Source organism: Monodon monoceros, unplaced genomic scaffold (genome assembly GCF_005190385.1).
Source record: "Monodon monoceros isolate NGI ecotype Baffin Bay Population unplaced genomic scaffold, NGI_Narwhal_1 Super_Scaffold_22, whole genome shotgun sequence".
Lineage (NCBI taxonomy): Eukaryota > Metazoa > Chordata > Mammalia > Artiodactyla > Monodontidae > Monodon > Monodon monoceros.
In genome coordinates this window covers 88,960,473-88,972,591 of record NW_021703779.1, presented here as the reverse complement: position 1 = coordinate 88,972,591, position 12,119 = coordinate 88,960,473, and the positions used below count along the sequence as shown (strand labels likewise).

Sequence of the window (12,119 nt, the reverse complement as noted above, 5' to 3'; positions counted from 1 at the left end):
CCCTTTCCTCCACATCCTCTCCAACATTTGTTATTTGTGTTCTTTTTGATGAGAACCATTCTGACAGGTGTGAGGTGATCTCTCATTTTGGTTTTGATTTGCATTTCCCTGATGATTAGCTACGTTTAGCATCTTTTCATGTGCCTGTTGGCCTTCTGCATTTCCTCTTTGGAAAAATGTTTATTCAGGTCTTCTGCTCATTTTTAATTGGGTTCTTTGTTTTTTGATGTTGAGTTGTATGTGCTGTTCCAGTTTCCATTAACTGTAAATAGTCCCTTAAACCAAATTGAATCCTCCTTTGATGACTAGGTATCTTGCAAGTCTCTGGGTCTTTATTCTGAGTATGAGTAATCATTATCCAGGAATAATGATTGAGAACATCAATAATAGGAGACAGTTTTTAAAAAACCCTCTTAAGGAAACAAAATCTTTATTTTAGTGTCATTTGCTTTTTTAAAAAATTCCTGTTAAAGCCTTATTAGTCAAAGACCAGGATCAAGCCCATAGGCTGACACAATCAGATTTGTTGACTGAATACACTGTGGAAGGAACGCTCCAGAGGAACTGTGGATTGTTTCTTGATTGAGGAGAAGAAAAAAGCATCTTTTGTAACATTTGGGTTCCCACTAAAGATTCTGAGGATGGTGTAAAGAAGCAGAAATGAGTTCTGGATTGATTGCAACTTCTGAGGCAGTTGGTGGTATGGGGGGAGGATTGACTAGGAATTGTGTACTGTCATGAGGTGGAGGTGGTTTACTAATTGGGTATTCCCAGTAATATGAAAATAGCAAAGCAGGTCTGGGCATCACTGGTAAGAAAGCAGTAGTCACTCCAAAGAAGTGGGGGTCATTATGGCATTATACAACTGCTGCATGACCTTGGAAGAAACAGTATTTTCTGTTAACTTTGCAGCTGGTTTTATCTGTCTGTCCTCCCAGCCTGATTAATAGCTGGGCTGCTTATTCTCAGTCCCAACTGATTTTTTACTCTTTCAGTCCTGGGCAGGTTTTGACTCTTTATATCCTAAATGTGGACTACAACAGATCATTCTGAGAATTGATGATTCTTGCTAGCTGTGTTCTGATAAAGTCAATGTAGCTCCACTGGAACTATGAATCAACTGCCCAAGGACAGCTCTTCCTCAGTCACTAAACCTCAGATTTTTTAATCTGTAAAATAAACTGATATGATTTATCTCAGATGGTTATCATAAAAATCCAATGTAATTTAGGATGTCAAAATGTTTTTGCAATGTACTGTGTAGCATAGAAACATGGAGGAATTATTATTATTTACTAACTATAGTTGCTTGTCTCGAGCAGCTTACAATAGAAAACACCATATTTGAGACTAGGCATCTATAATCTGCTCAGTAAATGAAGAGAGATAACAAATATGTCTTAGGTAGCCTTTAAATATTTTATGCATACGTCAAGGCTAAGACCCACTGTGGAAGTGGAACTGTGGATAGTAGAGTCACCACTCCTCCAAAAATCATCCTTCAGATAAATGGTCATTAAGGCTGCCCTTAGGTAAAACTATGCTGCTTATGAAGTTTACTTTTCCATTGAACCCTCCTTATGACTTACAATATCTACACTTACATATATATATGATGAGTTTTGAAAATTATTTAAGTCAAGGCAAAGTGATCAATCAATATTCCTCCTTCCAGTGGGATGACCTGAGAGTGGGAGAAAACAAGAGATTATGTGTGTGTTAGGGGATTGTTTTGTTATGTTTTTAGTTCAATTTTGGGGCAGCCAGAGCAGGTTGGGTGTTTCAAGGCACTGAAAAAGCATGGTGGGAAGCTGCCAAAACAGAGCTCATCATTTTGCCTTGGGCTTCCTGGGGAAAAATTAATATTCCCAGCTCCATATTATTTGTTTAAATTGGTGAGATATTAATAGGTTATTTTGGATCTTTAACATAGACTCACCCTATTTTAAGAATAAAATCTTTTCGTACCTGTATCACATTCCCTTCTTTGTCAAGAGCATTTCACTTACTCAAGAAAGGTATGTTAAGGTAAAGGGATGGAAACAGAAGGCTGGAAAGTGGTAGAAGCAGGAGTGAAAAAAACAAAACTTACAAGCGAACAAAGCCCATATTCAACTTGTAGCCTTTTAGGAATTGAAAGTAATTAAATTATTTGCATTTTAAGAAGCTTGTCTGAAAAGCCTTAAGATAAATTGAATATGTTTTTCAGGTCAAGAATTATACAAGATTTGGTAAACTTGCTTTATGGTATTGGCTGGGGGAAAAACATTAGCTATTGATAGGGAGATTTGTAAAGTGAGATTTATAATAGAAAATTACTCTCCATCGGGGCAAAGCAATTGCACTGAAATTCATGCAGTCTCCATCAACTATCAGATGCAATTCACAACCCTGCAGGGAAGCTTAAGGACTATTATTTCTTGTTTAATAGGATTAGTTCAGTTTCTCTGGCATTTTTTATTAACACTGTGGAATATGTACCTCACTGTAATTTTTTTAAAAAAATTCTCAAGTCTCTGTTAAGATTAATTAAAAGGAAGGTCTGTAAAGGTGTGGAACTGGGTTGGTCTTGCTAGAATGCTCATACCCAAAGACTACTCCTGTTCATGAACTCTCTTACCCCACTTTGCAAGCCGTTCCCATTAAGTTTAAACAGAGGGACAGAAATTAGGAAGTCCTCTCCTAATGATAGTTTCCACTGGGTCTCCTCCAAATAATAATTTGACTTCTCTGAATAGACATGGTAGAGCTTGTAGAGAGCAGCTTGTTGCAAGAACTTTAAAATGGTAGATAAAAATAACCAGATTTGCACAACTGTAGCTTATGCTACTGCACATGCAAAATTCCCTTAACATCCCCACAGATGACATCTTTTGGAGTCAGTGGAAACGCTGTGATGCAGTTGTATGGGATAGGCTGGCAGTTGTGATTGGATGCTACATTTGGGTTCAAATTTCCTTAGGGCTCAGTCTCTTAGAAACATCATGGACTTTGGTAGGGCTATGCCAAATTTCTGCCTAAAGGGAGATAAAGGAGAATCTGTATGCCCAGAGTGGAGTTTGAGTACTTTGGCAGCAGGTTGCAAGTAAGGAGATACAAGGAACCATGGTGGTCAAAGTAACCCAGAGAACAAACAAATAAGAACTCCAAAACCCTGGTCAGGATTCGATCAAATCTGCTAGTCAAACTGCAAGGGGGGGCTTCCCTGGTGGTGCAGTGGTTGGGAGTCCGCCTGCCGATGCGGGGGACGCAGGTTCGTGCCCCGGTCCGGGAGGATCCCACGTGCCGCGGAGCGGCTGTGCCCATGAGCCGTGGCCGCTGGGCCTGCGCGTCCGGAGCCTGTGCTCCGCGGTGGGAGAGGCCACAGCGGTGAGGGGCACGCGTACCGTAAAAAGAAAAAAAAAAAAAAACTGCAGGGGAACTCTGAATACAGAGGCTGCACTGACTATAGTCTGAGCAGCATTATTTCATCAAGCCTTTGGTAAATATCCAAGCTTTTCCCTTAGGTAGATTTTTTCTTCAAAGTCTTCTATTCCTCTGGGGCAATACTAAGAGATAAAAAGGTACAACACATATTTCTAGGATCAAGCTGCTGCCCAGGAAATGGAGAACCTAGGCAGCATGGTCAGTCGTCTTGCCAGATCCATTGCCTCTGCAGCAGCTTCTCCATAAGTTAACTTCTTAAGAGCAATTAATTTACATCCCCACTTCTTAGATCTACTGGGCAGTGCACTTCTGACATATGTGCACAACACAAGAGCTGTGATTCAATTAAAATATGAAGTAAATACAATACCCTTTGGGAGAGCTATGCATTCAGAAGGAAATTTTGTTTCCAGAAATGATTTTGAGAGGAATCCTCTACTTCACATCTTCAGCATTCTGCTGTCAGAACTGTTCCCTTTGGAGAATATATGTGGGCTATGAAAGAATGCAGATCTTTTCTTGATTGAACTAATGATATGATTAGCAATTTTGTTTTCGATGAAACTACCAGATTTGTTCCAATCCACCATACTGTGTAAAAATCTTGTTTCAAGGACATTGCTTTTGGGAGCTAGAAAACAGAATCTAGTAATTAACTCGTGTGTTAGCATAAATGGCCATAGCCTGAATGAATTCCCACACCCACACAAGCTCCCAAATAGATCACAGATCATACAATTAATATTACAAAATGGCCAACTATATGTTTCTCTTGTCCAGGAATTCCTGCCTCTTTGTTTGCACTTCTCTGAAAGTGTCTCTAGTTAGCTAGTAAGGTTTTGTGAAATTTTCAAAACAAATTCTATGTTACTTTCCTCCCCTGCAAAAATATAGGTGTGCACCCTTTGTTACTGGAAGGGTTGCAGATGGTAGAGAAAGAGGATCTAACAGAATCCAGTAAACAATGATGTTTTGCAAATCCTGAAAGTTTGACTTCCTATAGCACTTTAATATCTGGGTGACTCATTTGGCACCTAATACAGTGGCTGGGACTGGATTAAACTGTTTCACATATGTGTGCTTTGTCTCCCACCACTCTAATCATTTGCTGCTGGAGCAGCAGCATGGCCTAACTTTTCTTTTGTAAAATGGTATAACCACTTTGGAGTATAGTTTGGAAGATTCTTAAAAAGTCAGATAATCCTGAAGAAATAAAAAAGACAGTAAGTAAAAACTAAGGCCATTTGAATGAAGTATTGACTTTAGTTAATAATAACGTATCAATTTTGGTTCTTTAATTGTAACAAATGTACCATAGTAACTTAAGATGTTAATAACAAGAAAAACTGCCTCTTTTGCCATGTAAGGACACGTGAGGGTACAGTAAGAAAATGGCGATCTATCAACCAGGAAGTGAGCTCACATCAGCCATTGAGTCTGCTGGTGCCTTGATTTTGGACTTCGCAATCTCTAGAACTGTGAGAAATAAATATTTGTTGTTTAACCCACCCAGTCTATGAAATTTATAGCAGCTGAACAGAATAAGACACTATCTTTACAATTTTTACGTAAATCTAAAATTATTCTAAAAAGTAAAGTTTTTTAAAAAAAAGCTTTAAAAGGAACTAAAACAGTTAAATGTACACTTACTATCTAATTCATCCATTCCATGTCTAGACATTTATCCAGGAATAAAGGAAATATATATGCATGCAAAGATGCATACATGTATGTTCATAGCAGCTTTATCTGTAATAGCCCTCAAACTGGAAACAACCCAAATGTCAATCAACAAGTGAATGGATAACCAAATTGTTTATATCCATATAATGGAATAATACTGAGCAATAAAAAAAAGAATGAACTACTGATACTTGTAACAAGACAGATGAATCTCAAAATGATTGTGTTTAGTGAAATAATCCAGACAATAAAAGAGCACATACTGCATGATTCCATTTATATAAAACTCTATAAAATGCAAACTGATTTATAGTGACAGAAAGATAAGTGTTGTTTTGAAAGAAGGGCAGGAGGGGGCATTAGCAAGGAGCACCAGGAAACTTGTGGGTAATTTATATGTTCATTATCTTCATTATGATGATGGCTTCATAGGTGGATACATATATCAATCAGCCCTTACAGATTATACACTCTAAATTGTGTGTTTATTGTATGTCAATTATGTGCCAATAAACCTGTTTATTTTTTTAAAAATCCAATTAGTCATGTATAGGAAAAGGGAAATAATTATCTTAGGCTCATATAACTACTACCTTTGATCATTAAACATAGCTCTGAGCTTTTTGGTAGTGGAAATTTTGCTTCTTTGTACCACTGTACCTACCACTGGCTGTTTGGGGACCAGTTTCTTTCTCTGAAAAATGACGAGTGACCCTTAAAGTCTTTTACAGGCAGATATATTGAGAATAATTCTAAACATGTATCTTCTGAAATAAGTTAATATAAATTCATTTGCATTAATTTCATAAACCTTAACTTGAAATTGGCTAATAAAGTGATACCTATTAGGAACCTTAAAGATTAAATGGGAATTAATAGTTAAGAACTATTTGTAAGTAGTATACTGATTATTTTTTTCTGAGTATCTTTTTATGTCAGGCAATCAATTAGAAGTATTTTTTAAAAAATAGCTTTATTGAGATATCATTTACATACCATACAATTCATCCATTTAAAATGCACAATTCACTGTGTTTTAGTATATTCACAGGTATGTGCAACCATCAGCACAGTCAATTTTGTAACATTTTCATCACCTCCAAAAGAAGCCTTAGACTCAAAGGGCATAGAGATTCCTCTTGGGGTGATGAAAAATTTCTAGAACTAGATAGTGGTGGTGGTTGCACAACATTGTGAATGTATTAAATGTTACTGAATTGTACACTTTAAAATAATGCATTTTAGATTACAATATTGTATCCAGCACACCAAAACCCACTCCATAAAACTTACCCATATACTTTAGGTACTTACCCTTATCGCTCCATTCTCCCAGCTCTAAGCAAACACTAATATACTTTTGTCTCTATAGATTGGCCTATTCTAGGCATTTCATATAAATGAAATCATATAATATGTGGTCTTTTGTCACTGACTTCTTTCACAGAATGTTTTCAAGCTTCATCCATGTTGTAGTGTGTATCACTATCTCATTTATTCCTTTATATGGCTAAACACTATTCCACTGTATGAATACATCACATTTTATTTATCCATGCATCAGTTAATGGTCATTTAGGCTGTTTCCACCTATTGTCTATTATGAATAATGCTACTGTGAACATTTATATACAAGTTTTTGTGTGGATATATGTTTTGATTTCTCTTGGTTATATACCTAGGAAGGGAATTGCTGATAACTCTTTGTTTAACCATTTGAGGAATTGCAGAAAGTGGCTGCACCATTTTACACTCCCACCAGAAGTGTATGAGGGTTCCAATTTCTCTGCATCCTCATCAGCACTTGTTGTAATCTGACATTTTGATTATAGCCATCCTAGTGAGTATGAAGTATTGGCCAAAAAGTTTGTTGGGGTTTTCCATACCATCTTACAGAAAATCCCGAACGAACTTTTTGGCCGACCCAATATTATCACATGGTTTTGATTTATCTTTCCCTGATGACTAATGGTGTCAGGTACATTTTCATGTACTTTTCTTCCTAGAAATATGCTCATATAGAGAATATTTTGCATAAACTCTCAGGGGGTTCATAGACCCTCAAAGTTATGTACCCCTAGAGGGGAGTTATTACATGGACACATGAAGAAAAACTGTCATGGTAGTTATTATAAATTATACCTAATCATAGTAAATAATATAATGTGTACATTTTTCTTTTACACTGCTCTATATTTAATAAGAAAAATAAAAGAACACATTTTAACATTAGTTGCACTGAAATACTGGTTTGATTTCCATTTCATGATTCTTAATAGCGGTGGAGGGGGAGGGGTCCCAATTCCTATTGGAGTGAGAAAAGTACATTATATATCACCATTTCTGAAATCAAAGGGTAACCCCATAGACTGAGGTAGAAAAAATTACCTATCTCTTATTTGTACAATGTGGTATATACATAGGATTAGAAAACCAATAGAATAGATATCTATATATCAGGGAGGTATCTGTGTAACAGGAGAGTGAAAAGAGGTCTAGGGAGGTACTAACCTGAAAGTCACTTTCAGGATGAGCAGTGGGTACTGGGAAAAAGAAACACTATTCAACAAGAGTCAACAGTTATTTTGGCGAGTACTGGCTTACTACTGCCACCACAGCTTTATACTCATGACATATGAAAGTTGTCTGTTCCCAGGGAGTAAATGAGCATTTGCCCTGTGGTCTGAAGAGTCACCTACAAAGTTTGGAACTTTGCTGGGACTAGAGAAACAGTGGCCTAAGCTTTGAAACCTTAAAGGAATTTGCTTAGGCAGCTTTGAGGGAATCATTTTACCCCATGGTATATTCTTAGAACCTGAGAAAACTTCCTTATATTGGAAGCTTATACGTTAGCATTTCTTAAGACAGTCAGCCTCATTCTCTCCACCAGATCAGCTTTTAGAAAATGGAATGATTTGGAGTTGCAATTAAAATCCCAGGCAGAAGCTCTTCTAGGATATTCCATTGCTTAACTGCAAACACAGCAAAGAAAAGTAAGCAATTCAAGTTCTGTACCTTATTTCACCTTCTCTAATGTGACCTGCCAGTTCCTCAATAAACTTCTCCCCTTTCATCCAGTAGATCATTGGTCCGGACTCTCCACTGAATCCAAAGAATGCTTTGCAAGGGATGTTCAGAGGCTTACCTGAGAATGACAGAGAAAAAAAATGAGCAAATGGCTCTGGTTATCATTGGAAGACAGAAAAGGACCATTTAACATCCAAAGGAAAACTCAGAAGTGACCCATTTACAACTCTTCTTCCAATCACCTTATCACTGCAAATGAGAACATTTTAAAAGAGTTACAAGGGCCTCTGGGAAATTTTAAAATTCAATATATTATCAAAAATGAGAAAGTAAAGAAAGTTACTAAGTTTTTAGAACTGCTTATTTTTACTGCCTCCCTCCTAGGAACTAATATGAAAGAATCATATGGAAGGAACCCTCTTTCATTTTCCTTTTTTGAGAATATTAATAACTGCTTACTTGGACTTACCTTTGAAGTTAACATTAATCAAAGTATAAGTTAATTTTTGATTTGTGAGAAAATATATAATAGACTATCCACTATTACTAAGATTGCATAGAGAAATTTTGTTAATTCTGATTATTGTATATTCTGAGAAAAATTGGATAATTAAAATCAAATAAGAATTTTATAATTATAAGAATATCTATAGAAAGTACATGCAGTGAAAACTCAGTCTAACCATATCTTCGATATTCCTTGTGTCACCTACAGAACTTAAATAATTCTAGGCAATACTGCAGTTTTTTACTATGCATCTTGGTGATTATAGCTAAAAACTTTGTTTTAATTATGAATTTATCATCAAATATATAAGCAATTATTTTTTTGCTGGCGTTGATTTTATTTTCTTCTTACAAAGTACATCAGTAAGGGAAGAATGGTATAGAGAGTACAATCTTGACATTTCTGACAAAGGAATCCCCTAATTCATAAATCATAATATAACATATCATTTTCTCTATAACATGTAATTTTTGCCCTGGTTGGAGCACTAGATAAAGCAATTTCAAAAATATTCTTTTCCTTGTATAGTACATGGTGAAATTGTTCCCATTATAACTCTGAGCTGTGTAAAATTTCTCCTTTCTATTCTAAAATTGATCCAAAACTTCCATGTTCTAAGAACCATTACTTTTTGGGAACCTTTCTATTTAATCACCATAACTAGCAGATGGCTTGCTTTGAGGACCATTTTCACCAAGAAACAATTTTAATTGGAGTTAGGGTCTACATTGAGACAGTGGAAATTAAGAAAACCTCATAGACATATGGATGCTGGGTGATAGGCTGGGCTTAACCACAATAAGTGTTACCAAATATTGGTCTTTTTATAGTGTAAATTTCTCTCTCAGCAAGATGACTTGTCATGGACCTTTGGGATCATTCAATTACTCTCAAAAGCTTTGATATCAACAGTCTTTCATATATGTCATGCTAATCTGAAACAAGGTTATTCATTGTTTCTTTGAACATGTGTTTTGTGATACAAGCTTGTCTAAAAAATGGAAGACAGCCTTGTATAGCTAAGAGATGTGGGTCCTTGTTTTGGATCTATCATTAAAAAGTAGACTCTCTGGCCCTGGGTACATTACCTAACCTTTTACAAACTGATTTCTCATATATGTAATAAGGATGGTAATAATACTTTGGATGTTCAGATAAGACAATATCTACAAAAGTGCTTGGTGAACGTGCAAGTCCCATCCAAATTTAGCATGGTTGTGTTTTCCTTCCAAGGCTTGGTCTTTCAAAAAGTCAAGTTTGAGGCATAATTCTATATATGTAATGAGATAGATAACTGTTCATTTTGATCCTGCCAATCTCATGTCTTTCTTTTACTTATGAATACCTATGGGGTAATATCCTTTTCTTATCAATGCTCTATAAATATTTCCCAGATTCTAGAGTAGGTGTGATTCATCCAAGCAGGCCCTGTGTTCTCTAAACCCGAACACAGGGTCTTTTTATGCCTTACTGCTCTTCATTCCCATGAAACTAAAGGTATTACAGAATGTCAACCTAGATGGCAAAAGATCCAGAGACTGTGATAAACATTATTATAAGGATCCCAGTTGCTAAAACTACCAGTATATACATTTATACAAATAAATTCTGGTTGTCATTCCTTTGGGCTATGTTGAAAGAATATATCAAATAAAATACCTTTTAGTGATTCTTAGCATGTGGGTACTCAGGCCTGGTTTGATTTTAATGGAAAAAGACGATTATAGCGATGTGCAAAAAGGTGCCTCCTTGAGGTGGTCTATCAAAAATGACAGCATCTGCCCTTTCCTTGGCACTACACAATGGGTACTGACTATTGCAGCGATTTCTCCTGGGAATGTTTTTACTCTCCTATCAGACAGGTTTTGCTAAATAAATGCAAGAGACATATTTCAGCAGTCTAGTTTCTACAAATGCTGAACAAATATCTTGAAGCCTTTGTCAACGGCTAAAACAGGAAGATGGTCCAATCATCATACACAGTACTCTGAGGAGAGTCCCAAAATGATCAGCTCTTGCGCCAGATAGTGAGAATCAATGTGTGCCACGTTGTGAATACCTCTTCTTTCAAAAGGCCTGGGAGGGATCTCAGCACTGATTGAGCAAATAACCTGAAACAGTCTCTCCAGGTTTTTCTAAAATCTGGCTTGCGTGCATGTGCAAACTCCTATCTACCATTTGTATCTGTTTGCTATTGTATTGTTTTGCCTCCAGATGTTTTCAAAGTCATTCCTATGGTACTGTATATCCTACTAGTAGAGATGACCAACTCATATTTGTATCTAAAAAGGATTGTACAGTAGGTTGAAGACTATCAAAATAAAAATAACTTTGCGAGCTTCTCAGTGTTTTGTGCTATTTATAAGGTAACAGCTTTAGACATAACTCCCTTTTAGGTTCAGTCTGTATTACTAGCAATTTCTCTATCACTTTATTAAGTCTAGACCAGTCAATAAAACATATGTTCATACAAAGACTTATATATGAATGTTCATACCAGCTTTATTTGTAATACCCCCAAACTGGAAATAGTCCAAATGTTCATCAACAGGTGAAGGACTACTCTGGTACATCCATACAAAAAATATTCATCAGGTATGAAAAGGATGAAGTACTGATACATACCACAACATATGATTTTTGAGATTTAAAGCAATTATACTAAGTTAAAGAGGTCAAACAAAAGAGTACATGCTTTATGACTCAATTTATATAAAATTCTAGGAAGTTAAAATTAATCTACAGTTTCTTAAAAAGTTGAACATCTGCCATGTGATCCAACCATTCCATATGAAAGCCTATGTCTATATAAAGACTTGTACACAAATATTCATATCAGCTTTATTTTTTCAATTGAGGTATAATTGACATATAATATATTAGTTTTAGGTATATAACACAATATTTGATATTTGTATATATTGCAAAATGATCACCAAAATAAGTCTAGTTAACATGTCACCACACATAGTCATGAATTTATTTTTTCTTGTGATGAAGGCTTTTACGATCTACTCTCTTAGCAACTTTCAAAATGCAATACAGTACTAACTATAGTCACCATGTTGTACATTATATCACCATGACTTATTTATTTTATAACTGGAAGTTTGTACCTATTTACCCCTCATTTTGCCCACCCACCACAAACCCCACCTCTGGCAGCCACCGATCTATTTTTATCTATGAGTTTGTTTTATGTTTACTTATTTGTTTGTTTTAGATTCCACATATAATTGAGGTCATACAGTATTTGTCTTTGTATGACTTATTTCACTTAGCATAATGCCCTCAACATCCATCCATGTTGTTTCAAATAGTGAGATTTCATTCTTTTTCATGGGTGAATGATATTTCATCACACACACACACACACACACACACACCACCTTTTCTTTATCCATTCACCCATTGATGGACACTTAGGTTGTTTCCATATCTTGGCTATTGTAAGTAATGCTCCAATGAATATGGG

At 35.9% G+C, this 12,119-nt stretch overlaps 1 protein-coding gene across 1 annotated transcript in view; it reads right to left on the bottom strand.

The window, feature by feature from the left end:
- The window catches only part of IL1RAPL2 (interleukin 1 receptor accessory protein like 2), a 1,051,992-nt gene that overhangs the window by 33,303 nt on the left and 1,006,570 nt on the right, over positions 1–12,119 (bottom strand). Inside the window, exon 6 of the mRNA XM_029240622.1 lies at positions 8,125–8,254. Within this exon, the coding sequence (XP_029096455.1) occupies positions 8,125–8,254 (130 nt within the window). The remainder of the gene's footprint in view (positions 1–8,124; positions 8,255–12,119) is intronic.